A 23,232-nucleotide genomic window follows, 5' to 3' on the forward strand; every position below is an offset into this window, starting at 1 on the left:
TATTGTATTGTTATATTTTATTAATACAATTATAAAATAATGGACAATGCTCCCGTTTCTGTTTCTCTTTTTTTCCAAACGCGAACTGCGTACGGTGTCTAAGCCATTTTGTCCCAACGGGCGGCCCGTCTAAAGCTTGACGTGGCATCATCAGTAGCGCAGCTAGCGCTTGTCAGTCTCCGCCTTTATCGTTCCCGTGCGGCGTAAAGTCTCTTTTATGGGTTTTATCCTCCATTAATACACCGCACCAAACATGTTTACGTTCTCGGAACTTGTCGTGCTCCTCTGCGCGCTTTCTTACACGGCGAGCGGCTATTTTGTGAGCATAGACGCGCACGCGGAGGAGTGTTTCTATGAGCGCGTGAACTCGGGCACGAAGATGGGCCTGATGTTTGAGGTCGCCGAGGGAGGATTTCTGGACATCGACGTGGAGGTGGGCATTAAAATACACTTATAATATCATTAAATGTCAGATATGTTCGACCATAAACAGCCTCTATAGGATGTTTGCAGGCGTCAGTGTCTGCTCACACCAGATGGTGGATGAAGCCGGAAGTTAATTGCTGGTTGAGAGTGATTAGATACTGGATAATGTATTTTCTAGACAAAATTTAGACGAGTCAAGGTGAAAGTAACCTGGTTTTGTTTTTAGTAAAATAAATATTTTGGTATTACCGTAGTGTTCTGGTATCATAGTACTATATAAATACCATAGCACTGTCATTTCTTTTTAGTGATGCACGATATATATCGGCCGATATATGTTCATTTTTAATGTTGTCGTTATCAGTCCAATAGGAAAATTTGCCAGAGCCATTAAATATTGTATTATTTCCTTCATCTGAGACACTTCAGATACAACATGATGGTTTTGAATTGTTTGAAATATGATTGGATAATATATCTGTTATCGGTTCTCAAATGTAAAGAATTATCTGTATCGTCCATAATTTTCATATCGGCAACTTGCATCCCTAATTTTTTTTAGGCAGAAGCTGGTGTGATGACAGTGACTGTGCTTCTTGAATGCTCAACACAACTCTGATATGGAGCACCTGTTAAAGTTGAGCTTTATTTGATGTGTTGTTTGTGTGTAACAGATAACCGGTCCGGACGGGAAGCAGATCTATAAAGGAGACCGCGAGTCCAGTGGGAAGTATTCTGTAGCCGCCCATATGGACGGCACCTACAAGTTCTGCTTCAGCAACAAGATGTCCACCATGACCCCTAAGATTGTGATGTTCACCATCGACATCGGCGAGGCGCCCAAAGGACAGGACATGGAGACAGAGGGTGAGCGGAGACACTGACACGGGCTTTTCTGGGAAGTTTGTCTTTTGCAACATATGGCAGGGTTTCCACGGTCACGGAAAACCTGGGAATATCGGGGAGCTTTCAGGAAACTGGGAAAAGTCGTGGAAATTTATAATTTCTGTATATAACATTTTCTGTGTAGTTCTAAAATATTGAATTGGCTTAAAATTGTAAAATTTCATTCAGTAGTGGCCAAAAGTGATAAGAAAATTAATATTATTTAAAAAATCTTGATTTTTGTAAGCATATCGTGTAGTTGTGCTTAAAGTCGATTAGTTTTATTTATGATAACGCAATGAAACGTGACAAATTGTGCCGACATAATTTTTGGCCAGGCTGTCATACAAAGAATTATGAACCAACAAAATATTAATAACTGATTATGTTCTAGTCAATGTATGCAATGTATGTTTTTGCTCCACAGTAAATAAAACCTACTTTGCCTCTTTTGCCAAATAATTTTGTCAGATAAATGCCTTAACCAGGTTTGTTTCGTTCTTCTCTCATATTTAAAATATTAAAAAATATATAAAATACTTGTTTAATTGAACTTGTAGCGTAATTAAAAATAAATATCTCCTCCACATCACTCTTGGCCACTATTGCTTGTTAGAAAATTATTTAATTGTAATTATTTGAAATAAAATATAATGGTAACACTTTACAATGAGGTCCCATTAGTTAATGTTTATTAGCTAAAAATGAGCAAAATATTTGTTCCAGTGTTTATTAATCTTTGTTATTTTTATAGGAGGAGATCATAGGAAATATGTTTGTTTCATTCAACATTCATGCTTTTCTGTTGTTCAATAAAAGAAACCATTAAAGTTCTTTTCACAAATAAATCAAATCTGCTTAACACCAAAGTATGTTTGTATATGTGATATAGTTTGTATACATTACTTCAAATTTCCAATTAATTCCCGTTAAGTTTCCAACTAAGAATATTTCCAAAAGCTTAACATCCAATGGAAAGTTTCCGGAAATGTTCCGCCCCTTTGCGACCCTAGCAACAGATACAACTTTTGATTTTAGTAATGTATTAGAAAATGTGTTCAAATGAACTAATACAATAAATTATTTAGAACTAGTTTTCACTCTTATTCATACTAACTAATGTATTTATTTAAAGTGTTGACAAAAATATTTTAAAACAACAATTGTTTAATAATAAAGGAGTAAATCTACAGCACTGTTTTTAATTTAAAAAAAAAAAAATATATATATATATATATTTTTTTTACCTCTAACGTGACTTTGTTCCCTCTCCAGGAGGTGGTGACAGCTGGGATGGTAGGAATAGACTGTATAATAGATTGTTTGAGCTTTACACTTCAATCTAACACTTGCACCTGTGAATATGAAGACAGTGTGAGCAATGATCTGAACATTTACTGACTTAAAGATGCCGTATAACAGCGAAGAGTGAGCTGTGGCTTTTGTGTTGAAGACATAACATGAGTGTTTTATCAAAGAAGTGGTTTATTTGAAGTTCCCATTGCCTGATTTGAATTATTAATTGTAGGCCGTCCTGGTTTAATGCTGTATATATGAGGAGTGTTTTTTTTTTTTATTAATGCACCAAAAACTAAAGCTGTTTATGACCTTGTCGACTCTTGCATGTGTAATATGAGGTTATGTGATTACAAACTTGAATATTGCTGTTTGTATAAATTGGGTGTGCTGTATTGTGTTGCACGATGCATACGCCGCGATTTGTTTGTGTTGATACAATCAGCGTGAGTAAAATCCTGTTCATTTATTTCCAGCTCATCAGAATAAGCTGGAGGAGATGATCAACGAGCTGGCGGTTGCCATGACAGCGGTCAAACACGAGCAGGAATACATGGAGGTCCGAGAGAGAATACACCGTGCAAGTAAGACATCCTCACTGATCGTGTGTGTGTGTGTGTGTTACATGAAATTAACATAATTAGGAGATTTGTTTGTCCGTTTGTTTTAAACGATGGAATGGAATGTTTTTTGAAACTCATGTCAAAAGATTATTATTATTATTATTATTATTAACTTTTGAAATATGCATGTTTAAATGGCCTTTAAATTATTATTAATATTATTACATTTTGAATTATGAAAACAGCAGAAATATGCATGTTTAAATGGCCTTTAAATTATTATTAATATTATTATTAGTTTTACATTTTGAAATATGAAAACAGCAGAAATATGCATGTTTAAATGGCTTTTAAATTATTATTAATATTATTATTAGTTTTACATTTTGAAATATGAAAACAGCAGAAATATGCATGTTTAAATGGCCTTTAAATTATTATTATTATTATTTTTAGATTTTGAAATATGAAAACAGCAGAAATATGCATGTTTAAATGGCCTTTAAATTATTATTAATATTATTATTACATTTTGAAATATGAAAACAGCAGAAATATGCATGTTTAAATGGCCTTTAAATTATTAATATTATTATTATTACATTTTGAAATATGAAAACAGCAGAAATATGCATGTTTAAATGGCCTTTAAATTATTATTAATATTATTATTGCATTTTGAAATATGAAAACAGCAGAAATATGCATGTTTAAATAGCCTTTAAATTATTATTATTATTATTTTTACATTTTGAAATATGAAAACAGCAGAAATATGCATGTTTAAATGGCCTTTAAATTATTATTAATATTATTATTTTTACATTTTGAAATATGAAAACGGCAGAAATATGCATGTTTAAATGGCCTTTAAATTATTATTAATATTATTATTAGTTTTACATTTTGAAATATGAAAACAGCAGAAATATGCATGTTTAAATGGCCTTTAAATTATTATTATTATTATTTTTAGATTTTGAAATATGAAAACAGCAGAAATATGCATGTTTAAATGGCCTTTAAATTATTATTAATATTATTATTACATTTTGAAATATGAAAACAGCAGAAATATGCATGTTTAAATGGCCTTTAAATTATTATTATTAATATTATTATTTTTACATTTTGAAATATGAAAACGGCAGAAATATGCATGTTTAAATGGCCTTTAAATTATTATTAATATTATTATTATTTTTACATTTTGAAATATGAAAACAGCAGAAATATGCATGTATAAATGGCCTTTAAATTATTATTATTTTTACATTTTGAAATATGAAAACAGCAGAAATATGCATGTTTAAATGGCCTTTAAAAAAATTGTGACCCCCAAAAAATGCATGTTTAAATGGCCTTTATTATTTATATTTTGAAATATGAAATCAGAAGAAATATGCATGTTTATATGGCATTTCAATTAGTATTATTATTACATTTTGAAGTATGAAAGTAGCAACAATATACAAGTTTAAATGTCCTTTAAATCATTATTATTATTTAAATTTTGAAAAATGAAAGTAGCAGAAATATGCATGTTAAAACGGGCTTTGAATTATTATTATTTTTTACATTGCCCTGACATGAACCCAGCCAAACTAAGCATCTTTAATTGGCCTTTGAATAATTATTATTGTTTTATTTGACTCTTTCACCTTGAAACGTTAAGCTTGCCTCTGACTGTGTATTTTCGTCTGTGTCCTCCAGTCAATGACAACACGAACAGCCGGGTGGTGCTCTGGTCCTTCTTCGAGGCCCTGGTGCTGGTGGCCATGACCCTCGGACAGATTTACTACCTGAAGAGATTCTTTGAAGTGCGGAGAGTCGTATAAAAACCCTCAACATAAACACACTGAGTCCGTGATTTACCAGTTTCTCGAATTGGACGTCCAATTCAACAGAGATCAGAAGAACTTGGTTGTTCGCTAGTCCACCAGTCATTTTGTTTTTATTTGCCCCAGTTGTAGATCTCTTCATTGTTTGTTTTGGTAAAGGGTGCAAGTTCGGTTAAGAATTGTTAATTAATTGATTTTGTTTTAGCCCGACTTATGTAATTTTATTTGGAACAGGCATCTTTTTATTTTATTTTTTGCTTGGTGTTTTTTCTCCAGCACTGTTACAACTGCGCATTACTACAAGAATGAAGTAAAGGTGATGTTATGGTGTTGCCCCAATGAAAGAACATGCTTTAGGATTGTATGAAATAGCATGATGTAATTACGCTATAACAAAGCCATTGTTGTGAAATGGGAAGTCAGTAGTCACTGACGTAAATCAAGACAAATGTCAGGAACTGTCCCGACAAACACATTTCATGCCATATTCACTGCTCATTATCATATTTAGTTATGCCAACAACCTCCATGGCACATGTTTAAACCTGATACTGGTAAAGTGGTAAAAATGACTTTCTGGTGTGTTTTTAAATGTTTAGGCAGGGTAGGCCCAGTTTCTTTTTCTGCTCTCTCTCTATATCTTCAGTTTCTTCATATGGGGAGTACTTTATGTAGTTTTGTACCGTTTTTGTTGTCTAAACCAACTCTTATAAATAAAATGCAAGATTATTTGGCTAAGACTACTGGGAAACTGATAATAAAACTGTAAACTTCTGAAGTTCAATGAATATGTATGTCAAATATGAATTTGATTTAATAAACCTGAAACATGTTCTTAAAATGTCTCCTTTTTTTAATCATTGCATATGCCATGGTTTTGTTCCTCAAACTCAGACTGTAATCTGTACACTTGCCATTTCACGCGTTATTTTTATTTATATGTTATAACATTAAATGCTGCTCTTCCAAAAATATCGGTGCTATTTATTTATTTTTTAATTTTATTCAGAAGTTATTGTCTCAGACCATGGTGTTGTCACGTGGTACATGTTATCTTTCTAAGCGCTGCTGATGAGTACGGACCAATCGTATATTCAGTGACCTAAACTTTGAAATTTTAGGTCATTTACCCCCCAAAAATACATTTATTTAAACGATTATGCTTATTATATAAAGGCAAATAAGAGGAACATCATTCCCCGGAGGAAGACTGCTGTCCCACAGAGGCGGAACGTTTGTAGCAGCCTCATGTTTCCCATACGGAGCATATTGCGTGTAGCACACATCGTCTCCTCATGTGTTTACTTTCATGGACCAGTCTCATCTAAACTCTTAAATTATGGAGAACATTAACGACGGAAAATGGGAGTGTTTACCCGTGAAATTACATGAAAGCATATTACAGACTCTTACAGAGCTGAAATTTACACATATGACTCCTGTTCAGGTAACAACGTTATTCATTTGATTAGTGTTCAGTCTGTATTTAAGTTACTCGCATGTTTCTCATCAGATTATTTACAGTAAAGTTTTTCTCAACTTCAGGCTGCCTGCATCCCTCTTTTTATGAGTAATAAAGATGTTGCTGCTGAAGCGGTGAGTATTTAAATATGTATTTTCTATCATAATGTGACATCTGTCTGAGGATATGTCACAGATATGTTTCATAATCAATATCATTTCCAGGTGACTGGCAGTGGGAAGACTCTGGCATTTGTGATTCCTGCATTAGAAATTCTCCTAAAGCGAGAAGAGAAGTTAAAAAAGATGCAGGTGTGCATTAAGATGATGAAATCTTACATATAGTTTATGCTTTCTCCTTGTTCTTCACATGTTTGCTGAAAGAAGTCAGTGTAGTTCATGTTCATCTCTATTGTAATTGTGTGTTCAGGTTGGTGCGTTGATCGTAACTCCCACCCGTGAGCTGGCACTGCAGATCAGTGAGGTGATGGGCCGCTTTCTGCAGGGATTTCCTCAGTTTAGGTGAGTTTAAAGCATCTACGGTATCTACTGTACTGTCCTAAATCTTACAACACGTGTGTCTGTTTTTAGCCAGATCCTCTTGATTGGTGGAAGCAACCCTATTGAGGATGTAGAGAAGTTAAAGACTCAGGGGTGAGTATTTTAGACTGCTATTTTCTACCATCTAAAACTAAATCCGGAATAACAATGTCCTGTGCACTTCGTAGAGCCAATATCATAATTGCGACCCCTGGCCGATTAGAGGACATGTTTAGGAGGAAGGCAGATGGACTTGATTTGGCCACCGCTGTGAAGTCTGTGGATGTTCTAGTCCTGGATGAGGCTGACAGATTGCTGGACATGGGTTTTGAAGCCAGGTAATGTTCTTCTATCATCAGTCAGAAAAAAACAAATCCCAAATAATAGGCAATATAATTTATAAGCATTTCATTTTACGTTGCTTGGCAGCTTAACTGCACTGCATCACTTTTGTTGTAATATGCATTGGGTGTATTTAAAGGAACAGTTCACTTAAAATGAAAATTCTGTCATCGTTTACTCACCCTCATGTCCTTCCAAACTTCTATGACTTTTTTTCTTCTGTGGACAATGGAAGTCAATGGGAACCAAAATATCTTTCTTTGTGTTCATGAGGTTTTGAACGACATGAGGGAGTGTAAGTGATGACATAATTTTCATTTTTGGGTGGACTGTCCCTTTAAAAAATGATGCCTAATTTGCATATTCTGATGTTATTTAAAGGGCTGGTATAATGCCATTTTCACAAGATGTAAAATAAGTCTTTGATGTCCCCAGAGTGTGTGTGTGAAGTTTTAGCTCAAAATACCCCACAGATATTTTTATATAGCATGTTAGAATTTACACTTTTTGAGGGTGAGCAAAAACGCACCGTTTTGTGTCTGTTCCTTTAAATGCAAATGAGCTGCTGCTCCCGGCACAGGGGGGCGGAGCTACAACAGCTTGTGTCCTTTTACCTCACACAGACATGCACTGAAAATTTCAAAAACTTTTAGCCTTTTATGTTCAAACCGGAGTCGGACAATGATGGAGAGATTCAAGAAGAAGTGACAACATGTAGAAGCAACAGGACGTTTCTGAATGATTAGTTGATGAATTTATGAAGCTTATGTGTAGTTATCTTCTAGTCATTGATTAGCATATTCTGTCATGATAATCTATAAATCGTGTTCAGGGGGCGGGGTTTATGTAAATTCTATGGTTGGTGATGTCACTAACCCGGGAGGAATGTGGTGTAGTCTCTACCAGCCGTTTGTTGTAGTCCTTAAAAAGTGATTTCTTTAAAAGCAAATATCTCCCTTTGCTTTGAACTTTGAGCGTTGTAAGTTTGCAGATGTTGTTTATGCTCAAACAGCAACATTACACACTAACTAAAGTTAGAGAAGTGAAATCATAATCAACCACCCCTTTAAGGAACAATGAAAGTCTATTAACTAATGCAGTTTTTTCTTTGCCTCTGCAGTTTAAACACTATTCTGGGGTATTTACCCAAGCAGCGGCGCACGGGTCTGTTCTCCGCCACGCAGACGCAGGAGCTGGAGAAGTTGGTGAGGGCAGGTCTGCGTAACCCTGTGCGGATCACAGTCAAGGAGAAAGGAGTGGCGGCTTCCAGCGTTCAGAAAACACCAGCCAGACTCAGCAATTATTACACAGTGAGTCATCGGGAACCTTCTGGAACAAGCAGGGACTGGTTCACACATTCATGCCTGTTCATGGGGCATTCAGTTAATTTATGACATGAAATCAGTATTGATTGACTTAATAATACATGTTCCTTGTCCCATTATTTGACTTGTTTGCACTAATTCTCAATGTTTCTGTTGTTTATCTGAACATGTAGCTGTGTCGGGCAGAGGAGAAGTTCAACACTCTGGTGGCGTTTCTCAGGCAGCACAAACACGAGAAGCAGCTTGTGTTCTTCAGGTTTGTTTGACTGATTTTGCCACATATATTACTGATAAAAATTTTGGAATAATTAAAGGGATGGTTCAGAGTAAAATCAGCCTAGGGTCCTTTGCACCATGACCTCGAGCCAAACACCCCCCAGAAGCCTTTTTTCCCTTGGTTGAACATTATTAAAGTTAGAGCTTATTTAGGGATATCAGCCGGATGGTTTAGTGCAGGCGCTAATGGATCCAAGGTTGTATCTTGTAAATTACCCCACTAATAATGCCCAGAATGCCACCAAACTTCTACAGGAGTACAAATAGGTTCTCTACTCATAAAACGAGGCATTGGGAAGTTTGTAAGTACATCAGGAGTTTATTTAAATAACACTTGCCTGACAGCTAATGCTACCGCTAACCCAGACGTCGACGTCACTTCAGTGATTTGGGAAAAGCAGGTAAAAGTCCTGGCAGAAAGCGATGCATAAGGATGTAGAGTAACGACACCCAGTTCCAGGAATGCACTAATATTTTGTTGGTAGTACCAGTTTGCAACAATTATTAGTTAACACTAAGTTGTCAACACTTCGGAAAAAAATTATAAAAAATAATAAATACATTTTAATTAAATTTTTTTTTTTTTTTTAAAGTTACACTACATCCTTATGCATCGCTTTCTGCAGGACTTTTACATGTTTTTCCCAAATCACTGAAGTGACGTCGACGTCCGGGTTAGCGGTAGCATGAGCCGTCAGGCAAGTGTTATTTAAATAAACTCCTGATGTACTTACAAACTTCCCAATGCCTCGTTTTATGAGTACAGAACCTATTTGTACTCCTGTAGAAGTTTGGTGGCATTCTGGGCATTATTAGTGGAGTAATTTACCAGATACATCCTTGGATCCATTAGCGCCTGCACTACGCCATCCGACTGATATCTCTAAATAAGCTCTAACTTTAATAATGTTCAACCAAGGGAAAAAGGCTTCTGGGGGGTGTTTGGCTCGAGGTCATGGTGCAAAGGACCCTCGGCTGATTTTACTCTGAACCATCCCTTTAAGATTTCTTTCATGGTTTTGTCTCTTCTGCTCACCAAGGTTTTCAAATAGAACAATTTCTATTTCTGTTTTTAAATTAGATTTCTTTGATGAATAGAAAGTTTAAAAGGACATCACTGATTTGCAATGGAAATCTTTTGTAACATTATAAATGTCTTTACTGTTACTTTTGATTGATTTAATGTGTTCTTGCTGAAAAAAAACAAAAAACTTTTTAACTTGAAATTCAGATTTCCATCACAGGAATAAATTACATTTCAAAATAATAAAGTTATAAAATTTACTGTAAAATTACTGTATTTTTACTGATCAAACAATAATTCAGCATTGGTGAGCAGACATTAAAAACATTTAAAAAAATCTTAATTATTCCTAACTTTTGGCGGGTAGAGTAAATCTGAATAATATTGTCCAACCATCCTAACGTTATATCCTTCTCCTTTGTACCCACAGCACCTGCGCCTGTGTGGAGTATTTCGGTAAAGCCCTGGAAGTCTTGATCAAGAACGTCAGCGTCCACTGCATCCACGGGAAGATGAAAGATAAACGAAACAAGATCTTTGCAGATTTCCGCGCGCTGAAGAGGTAATGGGCTGCATCATGTCTTTCTAGATATTCACCGAGTGGAAGTTCTAGAGGAAGAATAAGTGCATTGTGCTTGTATGCAGTGGGATTCTCGTGTGCACAGATGTCATGGCGAGAGGCATCGACATACCGGAAATGAACTGGGTGATTCAGTATGATCCACCAAGCAGTGCGAGGTAACCAGGACATGCATGAACATACTTGAGCTCAAAAGTGTGTACTTGGAATCGTTTATTACATCATTTATTGCATGCTTTGATTAGTGCTCATAAAGTCAGCTGACGTGAGGTTAGTGGTGTTACAGTATCTAAGGCACTGTTTACACCTGGTATTAAAGGGGTGGTATAATGCCCTTTTCACAAGATGTAAAATAAGTCTCTGATGTGTGTGTGAAGTTTTAGCTCAAAATACCCCACAGATATTTTTATATAGCATGTTAAAATTGTCACTTTTTGAGGGTGAGCAAAAACACACAGTTTTTGTGTCTGTCCCTTTAAATGCAAATGAGCTGCTGCTCCCGGCACAGGGGGCGGAGCTTCAACAGCTTGCACTCACACAGACATGCACTGAAAATTTCAAAAACTTTTAGCCTTTTATGTTCAAACCTGATTCAGACAATGATGGAGAGACTCTAGAAGAAGTGACAACATGTAAAAGCAACAGAACATTTCTGAATGCTTAGTTGATGAATTTATGCTGCTTATATGTAGTTATCTTCTAGTCATTGATTAGCATATTCTGTCATGATAATCTATAAATCGTGTTCAGGGGGCGGGGTTTATGTAAATTCTAGGGTTGGTGATGTCACTAACCCGGGAGGAATGTGGTGTAGTCTCTACCAGCCGTTTGTTGTAGTCCTTAAAAAGTGATTTCTTAAAGTTCAAAGCAAAGGGAGATATTTGCTTTTAGAGCGTTGTAACTTTGCAGATGTTGTTTATGCTCAAACAGCAACATTACACACTAACTATCATAATCAACCACCCCTTTAAGATATGTTTTGGTCGATCGGATCACCAGTGGACGACACTATAGTAAATACAGGTGTAAACTGGGTCTGAAACATTTTGAGCTTGTCCACTTTCGACCACTTCCAATCCAGAGGCAGTTGAAAACGCATTGCTTACGTAGTGTAAACGTTCATGTGATCAAATGTGTTCAAACAGCCACTAAAGACCGTCTTCTCTCCGCCTACTGCCCTCATGAGTGAACATTATGGGATGAGCACTAGACAGACTGTGACTACTATTTGAATGTTTTGTGCATGCATTGGTAATTTTTGTCATCATATTTCCATTAGTTCCTTTGTGCATCGGTGTGGAAGAACTGCACGTATCGGAAACCAAGGCAGCGCTCTCGTCTTTCTTCTGCCGATGGAAGAGTCGTATGTACATTTCTTGTCCATTAATCAAAAGGTAAGTCAGAGAGAAACTTCATCTCACATACAAACTATCAGTGAGCTTCACGGCACTTAGAAATAGGGCAAAAAATAAGACTTTAAACACTGAAAATTGCATTTGGCTGATGCTTTTATCTAGAGAAATTTGCGTTGATATGCATGTTCTCAGTTCATGCATTCCCTGGGAATTGAACCCATAACCTTCAGATATTAGTGCACATTCTTACCTTCTATTATTGTTATTCTATATTATGGAGTTTAAGCTTATAAAATAGTGTTTGTACGTTATAATCCTGTGTTTTTCCCCCACAGTGTCCCCTTCAGTTGTTTCCTCCAGTGAAAGACGTGGTTGATGTTCTGCCTAAAGTGAAGCTGTTGGCTTTACGTGACAGAGCGATGTTTGAGAAGGGCATGAAAGCCTTTGTGTCGTGTGTGCAGGCGTACGCCAAACATGAGTGTAGTTTGATATTTCGCATTAAAGGTGAGTGACTTTGTGTCACACATATCATAAGAGGCATAATCAAGATAATTCACCTGTTTAAAATCATGTTTATCTCATACAGACCTGGATTTTGCTGCTCTGGCCCAAGGCTTTGCTCTCCTCCGTTTGCCCAAAATGCCTGAACTGAAAGGAAAGACCTTCCCCAACTTCAAACCGGTGACCATCGACACCGACGCCATCCGGTTCAAAGATAAAAACAGGGAGAAACTGAGACAGAAAAGACTGGCGGAGCAGAAAGAGAAAGAGAAGGAGAAGCCATTGAGGAAGAACTTCATCAAGAACAAATCCTGGTCCAAGCAGAAGATCAAGAAGGATAGAAAGAAAAAGAAGACAGCCAAAAGAAAACTGGATGAGGTATGTTATTCGTATTTTTCTGAATCCACATTTGACGAGTATGTACAGTGCTATGCATAAGTTTAGACACCCATGCTAAAGTTGACTAAAAAGAGGAATAAAAAATCATCTTTTGGAAACTGAACTTAATGCCTTAATTAAAAAAAATTGGAAAAATCCAACCTTTAAGGACACCAATTTTCTTTGTGAATGAATAATGTATCGTAAATAAATAAATGTTCTTCCTTAAAATACAGGGTGCATAAGTCTGGACACCCCTATGTTAAATTCCCATAGAGGCAGGCAGAGTTTTATTTTTAAGTATTTTATTTATTTATTTTTTTAGGATACTATGCATCCTGATAAAGTTCCCTTGGCCTTTGGAATTAAAATAGCCCCACATCATCACATAGCCTTCACCATACCTAGAGATTGGCATGGTTTTATTTCAGTTAGCCTAATAGCTAGTTTGATTTGCATTGAGAGATGATCTTATGGAAAGTACTCCATGCCAATCTCTAGGTATGGTGAAGGCTATGTGATGATGTGCGGCTATTTTAATTCCAAAGGCCAAGGGAACTTTATCAGGATGCATAGTATCCTGGATCCATGAAGTAACTGGCCTTTAAAAATAAAACTCTGCCTGCCTCTATGGGAATTTAACATAGGGGTGTCCAAACTTATGCACCCTGTATTTTAAGGAAGAACATTTATTTATTTACGATACATTATTCATTCACAAAGAAAATTGGTGTCCTTAAAGGTTGGATTTTTCCTAATTTTTTAAATTAAGGCATTAAGTTCAATTTCCAAAAGATGATTTTTTATTCCTCTTTTTAGTCAACTTTAGCATCGGTGTCTAAACTTATGCATAGCACTGTATATAAAAATAGAAATCCGGTTAAACTGCTCTTAAAGGGTTAGTTCACCCAAAAATGAAAATTCTGTCAGTAATTACTCTCCCTCATGTTGTTCCAGCCCCGTAAGACTTTCGTTCATCTTCAGAACACAAATTAAGATATTTTTGATTAAATCTGAGAGCTGTCTCACTCCTTCATAGGCTTCTATGTAATCGATATCGATAGAAAAGTTAGTAAAGACATCGTTAAAATAGTCCAAGTGACTACAGTGGCTCAACCTTAAGTTTATCAAGCGACGAGAATACTTTTTGTGCGCACAAATAACGACTTTAGTCAACTCTTCATTTTCTTCAGTGTTTCTCTGAGTGAGTTCACGTAGTGTAACAGCGAAGCGCTTCTGGGTTGTACGTCTCAGAACGGAGGCTCACTATTGGCCAGCATCAAACACATGACCAGGGTCGGCCAATAGTGAGCCTCCGTTCTGACGTACAACCCAGAAGCGCTGCGCTGTTACACTACGTCAACTCACTCAGAGAAACACAGAAGAAAATCAGTAGTTGAATAAAGTCATATTTTTGTTTGTTGTTCCCTTGATAAACTTAAGGTTGACTCACTGTAGTCACTTGGACTATTTTAACGATGTCTTTACTAACTTTTCTATCGATTACATAGAAGCCTATGGAGCAGTGAGACAGCTCTCAGATTTCATCAAAAATATCTTAATTTGTGTTCTGAAGATGAACGAAAGTCTTACGGAACAACATGAGGGAGAGTAATTACTGACAGAGTTTTCATTTTTGGGCGATCTAACCCTTTAATGGAGTCAATGGGATACTCTCTAAAGTCTCACTGCTAAACTTGTGTGGTCACAGGAATCAGATGCTGAGGACGAAGACTTGAACGAGCTCTTAAGTGACACGCGTCTGCTGAAGAAACTCAAGAAAGGAAAGATCAGTGAAGAGGACTTTGACAAGCACATTTGTTCACATCCCAAACAAGCAGAAACACACAGTCCTGATGGAGAATGATGTCGTTTGACTTCAATATGTACATATGCTGTATCGTTCTGACTGTCCTCATCACATGTCCTGATGCATTCATCACATGTGCTTTTGTACTATCTTCCATATACTTCAAATAATGAAATAAAGATTTCTATTGGAAATGTACGAGTGTTTTCAAGCCAAGGGTCTCTTTCGGAAATTATATGATCTATATTTTCCTGTTAACAATAATGCCTGTATGTATAAATTACATGGAAAAGAAACCAAATGAAATATGACTGCCATTCCCATTCCTAATTTGGTGATGTTTTAACTGGCGCACATAAAAATAAAACATATATCTGCTATACTTGTGTAATTTACTATATGAAAGTCAAATCCTCAAATTCACTTTATATGGCATAAAGAGGTTTAAACGAGGGGTTTTCCATCTTTTAGATGCCAGGTACCCCCAAAATATGATCATCCTTGTGTAAAGGACCCCATCCTAAAACTTACAAAGACATCTATTTAGGTTCTTGTATAAAGGCCTAATTTATATTGTGAAAAATATAATATTTCTATTAAGTTGAGTATTACATTTTAGCACTGTACTGTTAGATACATTATTTATTTGCTCATTTATTTATTTATAATCAAATTTTTAAATGAAACATTTTACCATTATTATTATTTTATATTTTTTTTACACCGTTTTATCTAAACATTTCCATGAATTGCATCCTAAAATTTCAATTTAAAGATCCAATTTATATCATGAAAAATATATATATTTTAAATATGTCTAGATATTATTTGGATTAAATATTTGTTTTCTATTATTTATTAAAAGAAATTCTACTGTTAGATGCATTGTTTATTTGCTCATTTATTTACTTGGTTTCATATTTTATTTATTTTTCTTAATCTAAAATTGTATTTATTCATTGTAATCTTATTTGTATTTATATTTGTATAAATATTTCAATGGACCTGCAAAATATGATCATCCTCGTGTGAGGGTCCTAAAATTTAAATTTAAAGATCCGACTTATAATGTGAAAAAATAATAAATATATCTAAATATTATTTGGAAAATATTTCATTTCTATTATTTATGAGAAAAAAAAAATCTACTGTTAGATGCATTATTTATTTGCTCATTTATTTACTTGGTGTCATATTTATATATATATATTTAAAAATCTTTGATCTAATTTGTATTTATTTGTTGTAATCGAATTGGTATTTATTTTTAACTAAGTATTATTATTACATTTTTACACTTTTTTTCCTCTAAACATTTCCACAGACCCCATAGCTCTCTCTTGTGGACCCCAACCCTTCTTAAACCATACCATGATACTTTCAGAAATGTTTTAAGCAAAAAATGTATTTGGTCGTAGCATTGCACTTCTTTTTTGTATGCGAGAAAAGCACTTTTATGCGTCTTTTACAGTGACACCGAATGACACACATGACTCCAGGCTCCTGTTTAAAGTCTTTCCGGAGTGCTCGTTCTGCGCATGCGCACAAATTAATCCTGCTCAGCTCCATCATGGCGGCTAGGGGCCATGTGCAAGACCCCAACGACAGAAGACTGCGACCCATTTACGGTAAGATTCGCACTGCACCACTGGGCTTAAAGAGACTCAGCGGGTCTGACTTGTGCTGTAGGACCGGCCTGTGCGTTATTGGGGTTATTAAAGCGCTGCAGGAGCTGTGGTGAGCCGGTTAGGCCTGTGGAGCTCAAGCCGCGGTGTCGGTTCGACTGCGGTGCCGGATGACAGTGCGTCCTTAAGCGGTCACACTCTGAAGTTTCAATCGGTTAAAGAAATCCTGTTTATAATCCTTTTAAACCTAGACATGTTTAAATGTCAAAAGATCAGTATTAATGTCATTTGATCAACCGGCTTATTACCTGTGTGAGATGTCAAAGAGATTAATTTCCCCAATAGGAGCCATTAGTGCTTTAATATTTCATATGCTCTATGGGTTGTTATGTGTACATAGTCTTAAACATATGTTTTACATGGTTAATGATTTATTAATGCTGATAATATATGGAAATCACATTATAGATGCATAAAGCTAAGCTTTGTGTCTACATTATCTGAGATGGACATGCTTATTGTCTTCCAGAGATTATAAGCTTCTTTATGTTATTATGAGTGTTCCCAATGTGTTTAATTTGGGAATTTTTCTGTGGTGCAGAAATGCCCTATAAATGGCTTCAAATGCTTGAACTCTCAAACTGAATTGGTTTGAATGTACAGCCTTGAGGAGCACCACTTACATTTGTGTTTTAACTACCAAAATTATGTGAAATCTGACTGTATGGCATGTATATTATCACATATGTATTTAATGCTTATGCATGTTGTAGACATTAATGTATTTGCATATTTTATGGTGCTTACATTGCAATAAAGTCAATAAATCTTCTATTTAAAGTTACATGGTTATTAGGCTACATGATCTGCCTTACTGGTTTTTATAAAACAATGAATAAAAAGTTTTAAATTAAATAATATTATATTAAAATTATTAAGTTAATTCCATCATGTTTTTATTAAAAAGCTAGAATGCTGTTTTTAACCAATCAGCAACCAGGACCAGAATTGTATAATTGCAATTTTGTATATTGATTTTCAAATATAATTCCAGGTCCAGAGTTCAAGACTGCGCATTTGTGCACCAAATTGAATTGATTTTCAAATTGAAAATCAAAGTGTTTTATAATAGGCCAATCCAATATTTTTAAACAATTTTGAATGGAATATTATGTCAATAACATGCAATTGTTCTACTACACTCGAGATGCTGCACTGTGCATGTGAGGTTTATCACGGTCAATAGATCCACGACCTTTATTCTGCAGTCTTGCCGTCCTAATGTGTGAAATCGATCGGTATTTGCGTGGGTGATTGATTAGAAATATAACAGTTATAAGGAAAGATGCTATTTGGATGTATGAATGGACAGACACAAGGAGCTGTTCTCTTGAAAGTCCAAATCTACAGTCTTGCCTGGTTAATTTTGGCATCCAGCTGTCATGCGACATGGGCCTGTGTTTTTAGCAGAGAGGCTCATGGGAAGGGAGGGGGATCCTGCATCGAGCAGCCGGTGAGAGAACGTTCTCACAGTCAGGGGTCTGTCTGAGCCGTGCATGTTTTGAGTGATGCAGTTGCATGTGTGCAGGCGTTCGGTCCTGATCACTGATGCTGTTATACCCTCACTTGTGTTAATGTACCATCTACCCATAATACCCATTTTAAAGTGGTCATATTCTACATTTCTGTAGCTTTTTCTCCACTTATAAACCCACTCAAGGCTAAAAAAACGGACCATTTCTATGAGTCAATAGAGTTAAACGGACTGGTTAAAGCGATAGTTGAGTTATTTTGTCATTGTTTACTCACTCATGCTGTTCTAAACCTGCTTGCATTAAAAAATAACGGTTTGTAACTACATGAAGGTGAGTAAATCATGACGGAATATTATTTTTTTTAGGGATGCACCTATATGATAATTTTGGCCGATAACCGATAATTCTTTATATTTGAAAGCCGCGAACCGATATATTGGTTGATACCAAATTTGTCTGATTACAAAAACTAAAGTCTTACCATTGAAAGCCATGACCCAGGCACACAATTATGATGTTCTCATTATAAATTTATGTAGCCGATATGACGGTCTTGCATGTAACACTGTATTTTCCTTTTCTGAAGTGATTCCAATCATATTTCAAGCCTTTCAAAACCAGCATGTTGAACAGTGCGCATCTGAAGTGTCTCAGCTGGAGGAAATAATACATTAATTATCAGCTTTACACATGTGATACAGTGGCCGATATATCGTGCATCTAGGGGTGTGACGGTTAGTATATAACCGTGAGACCGACGGTTATAGTCGAACACCGTCATTAGATCTCCATAACCGCCAAAACCGTGTTATTAAAATATTTTTTACAAACATTTTTTATCATAGAGAATGTTTAAACACTAATTAAAAACAATTGTTAACAGTCTGTCATTAATGGTCTACGTCTCTTCCAACTGTATTTGATTCTTTACCAAGTACCAACGCAAGTTTTGTTTTGTAAACCGTCAGACATCATTTTTACCTCTTCATTAAGTTTTTCTTTAGAAAGCCTTTCTTTAAAGCGAATTTCGTTTTGTATAAATTGTATCTTAATTTTAATAAATGTTTCATCAACCAATTGCATGTATTTAATAAATAAAAAGCAAATGACAATATAATAACCGTGACATGGATGCGCCAGTGCGCCGCGTTCACTTGCACTGCATTGTGTGAACTAGAGCGCATCTCGTTGTAAATGAATGAAACTCAGCGTAGGCCTATGCCTCATACATTAGCATTAAATATCTTTGCTGCATCCTTTCTAGAACAGACAAGGGCTTTCTTACGGCTCGCATCAGCAGAGCATTGCATCGTCCATAGACCGCAAAACAATCGACGGATGGCGGGCGGGTGCGGCTTTGAAATTTACACTTTTAAATTACACTTTAACTGGTTAAATTGACACTTGAATGATGGAAACACTTGGTATCTCTCTTCTGTAATCGTCAGAGATGTTGGTAACTTCCGCACTGGTGCTGTGCTGTTATTGAACATGAATTTCTCTTCTAGATTACCTGGACAATGGCAATAACAAGATGGCAATCCAACAGGCCGACAAACTGCTTAAGAAGCACAAAGATCTTCACTGTGCAAAGGTGTGTACTTTTTATTTTATTTTATTTTTTATAATTCCAGAACTCCACAACCAGTTAGAAATTACTAAGTTTTCTCAGTGTGTTCTGCACAGTCGGCTGAAATTGGTCCTCGTCTGCTTTTTTTCGGCCGATTTGACATGTTGAATTGCCGTCGGTGAGAGAGAGAACTCTGACTCGTTCACTAAGCTGAACAGCCAATCAGTGCGTGAGAATAATGGTGCGTTCCAGGCAACCTGTAACCCGTGTTTTTACAACCTTATACCCGTGAAAGTGCACTGGAACGGCAGTCAAACCCGTGACTTCCCACCCGTGAACTCGATGTACTCCCAGTTACGAGCTCTGACGTCACATAGCCCGCGAAACCATACAAAACAACAATGGCAGCCCCTACGGATGCAGTGTTTCTGCAGGCGGTACACGGTGAGAATACACTTTAGGACAATATAACGTTGCAGTCAAATTAATAATAATATAATAATACACACACAAACGATTATGTATTACAATGTTATGTGTCTGAAACAATAAGTATGTCGTGAAAGTATATTGCCGCATGGAAATGTTAAGGTGACGTAAACCTGAACTTGACAGCATTGATTATGCTTATGAAAAAAAAATACAAAAATGTAACGTACAATTTCTCAGCATAGCGAAATTGGCATACAATGTTTAGCTAGCTTCCTTGCGCTCAGGTAGTTTGGCGTGACTGGCCTGGAACGCTACAAAGTCGTGGTTTGAAGTCGTGATTTACATGCTCAAAAGCCTGCCTGGAACGCAGCATAATAGCAAAACAGCGAGCAAAGTCAAAACGGTACAGATAGAAGGCTGTTTTAATGTTACGTCATCTTACCTGAGGGTTCCCTGCTGAAAATTTCAATATTAACATGAGCGGAGTGGAATAAAGAAAGTGTTTAGAATGATTGATATTCAAAACGGTAAGCACGCACTGCTTTGTTTATGGTGTGTGTATCTGCAGTTTCCCTTTTTGAATGACGAATATAGATGAATATACAGTACCAGTCAAAAGTTTGGAAACGTTACTATTTTTAATGTTTTTGAAAGAAGTCTCTTATGCTCATCAAGCCTGCAGTTAAAAAAAAAAAAAAAAAAAAAAAAAAAACAGTAATATTATGAAATATTACAATTTAAAATAATGGTTCTCTTTTTTAATATACTTTAAAATGTAATTTATTTTTGTGATGCAAAGCTGAATTTTCATCAGCAAGTACTCCAGTCTTTGGTGTCTTATGATCCTTCAGAAATCATTCTAATATGATGATTTATGATCAATGTTGGAAACAGTTGTGCTGCTTAATATTTTTTTTATAACCTGAGATACTTTTTTCAGGATTATTTGATGAATAAAAAGTTAAAAAGTACTGTATTTATTTAGAATAGAAATCTTTTGTAACAATATACACTACCGTTCAAAAGTTTGGGAACAATAACTTTTTTTTTTTTTAAGAAATTAGTACTTTAATTCAACAAGGATGCGTTAAATTGATAAAAGGTGATGGTAACGATTTATATTGTTAGAAATGTTTTTATTTTGAATAAATGCTGTTTTTATGAATAAATGCTGTTAACGTTTTACTCATCAATGAATCCTGAAAAAAGTATTCCAAAAAAATATATTAAACAGCACAACTGTTTCCATCATTGATAATAACTGAGTATCAAATCATCATATTAGAATGATTTCTGAAGGATCATAAGACACCAAAGACTGGAGTACTTGCTGATGAAAATTCAGCTTTGCATCACAAAAATAAATTACATTTTAAAATATATTAAAAAAGAGAACCATTATTTTAAATTGTAATAATATTTCATAATATTACTGTTTGTTTTTTTCGCAACAAACTTCTGTATGCTCTAAAACAGGTTGCATCACTTCTGGTTCTTTTGTATGTGCTTCATTAAATATAAAGCTGTTTTACTCGGGATGCCTTCAAAGGAACGAGCAAAGATAATCATAACCAATGTCCATTACATAATATACATGGAGATTCATATCTCTAACGTTCGAATATTAAAGGGGTGGTTGATTATAATTTCACTTTTCTAACTTTAGTTAGTGTGTAATGTTGCTGTTTGAGCATAAACAACATCTGTAAATTTACGACGCTCAAAGTTCAAAGCAAAGGGAGATATTTGCTTTTAAAGAAATCGCTTTTTAAGGACTACAACAAACGGCTGGTAGAGACTACACCACATTCCACCCGGGTTAGTGACATCACTAACCCTAAAATTTACATAAACCCCGCCCCCTGAACACGATTTATAGATTATCAAGAGAGAATATGCTAATCAATGACTAGAAGATAACTACACATAAGCTGCATAAATTCATCAACTAACCATTCAGAAATGTCCTGTTGCTTCTACATGTTGTCACTTCTTCTTGAGTCTCTCCATCATTGTCTGACTCCAGTTTGAACATAAAAGGCTAAAAGTGTTTGAAATTTTCAGTCCATGTCTGTGTGAGGTAATCGAAGCTGCTAAGAAAGAGCTGTTGAAGCTCCGCCCCCTGTGCCGGGAGCAGCAGCTCATTTGCATTTAAAGGGACAGACACAAAAACGGTGCGTTTTTGCTCCTCCTCAAAAAGTGACAACTTCAATAAGCTATATAAAAATATGTGGGGTATTTTGAGCTAAAACTTCACATACACACTCTGGGGACATCAGAGATTTATTTTACATCTTGTGAAAAGGGCATTATACCACCCCTTTAACCTGTTAAGCTGCAACCCCACTTTTGAAAAATCCCCAGAAATGACATACCCAAACTGAAACAGATACAGTTCATGAACCCTTTGCACTAAAAGCACAAGTATGATCTCATTTGAAAGCTGACACCTGGTAGTTTATTGTAAATGTAGAATTAATTATTGTCATAATGATTTTTTTTTTTTTAAATAGCTTCAAAGTTTTGTAAAGTTATTAGAATTTTTTTTTTATGAAACATATTAATGAAAATAAAATTGAAGTTGGCACTGGAGCAATCTAGAAATGCACTACAGCTAAAGCCACATGTCTGACCATGTTATATTTAAAATATGAAGATAATAAGTCTAAAACTCTGTATTTAGTTAAATGTTTTTCAAGATCATGTCATGACTTTATTTTGATTAGGCTACTCTAAAAATGCTACTGATGTTTAGTCGTCGTCTAAGCATCCATTCAGTCTTTTGTCTCTATTGTTTTGTGGTGCAAACGAGCCCCATTCAGTCTCAGTCTCCCCCTGCACACATTCACACCTCTCCAGCCTGGTTATGGCTCGAAATATGCATTTCTTTTGTCTGCATTATAGTTACTAACGACTGGCTATTCACAGGGTTTTAATCCCTAATTTCTTTTATCAAAGTTCTCACTTCACATTTGAAGTGCACTAAATAGTGGTCAAATGCACTAAAACATATCAGTAAGCATTCTTATTTAGAACAAAATTCATAAAAGAATAACCCCTGGTGGCAGGTGCACCTGGGCTAGCTAGCATGTTAGCTTAGCACACCATCAATACACGACCATTTATGAGATTAAAACCATGTTTGTGCTCCAAACTTACTTCATAACGCAATCGAGTGTTTTAAATAATCTTCTGTGATATAATTTGGCTTCAGATAAAAAAAAAATCAGACAGAAAACATTATTTATAGTTTTATGCACGATGATAAAGTCTATATCGATTAGCATTACATTATAAATATAATATAAAATATAAAATACCTGGCATGGCTTGAAGAACACAGGCAAATCAAATATCATAGCAAACATGTTTATTGTCTTCAAAACATCTTTTATCTGCATATTACAGCGATCTCTGTAGCTTTGTGTGTAGCAGTGACGTCCTGGAATGTCACATGATTATGGCTC

At 35.6% G+C, this 23,232-nt stretch overlaps 3 protein-coding genes across 4 annotated transcripts in view; all 3 read left to right on the plus strand.

Moving 5' to 3' along the window:
- Positions 1-110: 110 nt before the first annotated feature.
- tmed2 (transmembrane p24 trafficking protein 2) lies at positions 111-5,492 on the plus strand. Of its 2 annotated transcripts, XM_079860785.1 has the most exons (5): positions 129-433; positions 1,101-1,293; positions 2,587-2,607; positions 3,084-3,191; positions 4,884-5,492. In XM_079860785.1, exons 1-5 carry the CDS (start codon positions 254-256, stop codon positions 5,006-5,008), a joined length of 627 nt encoding a protein of 208 aa, XP_079716911.1. In that variant the 5' UTR covers positions 129-253; the 3' UTR covers positions 5,009-5,492. The 2 variants fall into 2 exon arrangements, with proteins under 2 accessions (XP_079716912.1, XP_079716911.1); XM_079860786.1 differs by lacking the exon at positions 2,587-2,607 and having other exon boundaries at positions 111-433.
- Positions 5,493-6,267: 775 nt separating this feature from the next.
- Positions 6,268-14,984, plus strand: ddx55 (DEAD (Asp-Glu-Ala-Asp) box polypeptide 55). Its single transcript, XM_079860920.1, has 14 exons — positions 6,268-6,458; positions 6,557-6,607; positions 6,698-6,784; positions 6,903-6,994; positions 7,064-7,126; positions 7,201-7,350; positions 8,475-8,664; positions 8,853-8,935; positions 10,410-10,541; positions 10,625-10,717; positions 11,839-11,953; positions 12,250-12,418; positions 12,501-12,793; positions 14,505-14,984. Exons 1-14 carry the CDS (start codon positions 6,351-6,353, stop codon positions 14,658-14,660), a joined length of 1,782 nt encoding a protein of 593 aa, XP_079717046.1. The 5' UTR covers positions 6,268-6,350; the 3' UTR covers positions 14,661-14,984.
- A 1,161-nt stretch (positions 14,985-16,145) lies between these two features.
- The window catches only part of naa25 (N-alpha-acetyltransferase 25, NatB auxiliary subunit), a 29,871-nt gene continuing 22,784 nt past the window's right edge, over positions 16,146-23,232 (plus strand). The window contains exons 1-2 of the mRNA XM_079861177.1: positions 16,146-16,231; positions 19,272-19,357. Coding sequence (XP_079717303.1) covers positions 16,174-16,231; positions 19,272-19,357 — 144 coding nt within the window. The 5' untranslated portion in view covers positions 16,146-16,173. The remainder of the gene's footprint in view (positions 16,232-19,271; positions 19,358-23,232) is intronic.

Source organism: Squalius cephalus, assembly GCF_949319135.1.
Source record: "Squalius cephalus genome assembly, chromosome: 24".
Classification (NCBI taxonomy): Eukaryota; Metazoa; Chordata; class Actinopteri; order Cypriniformes; family Leuciscidae; genus Squalius; species Squalius cephalus.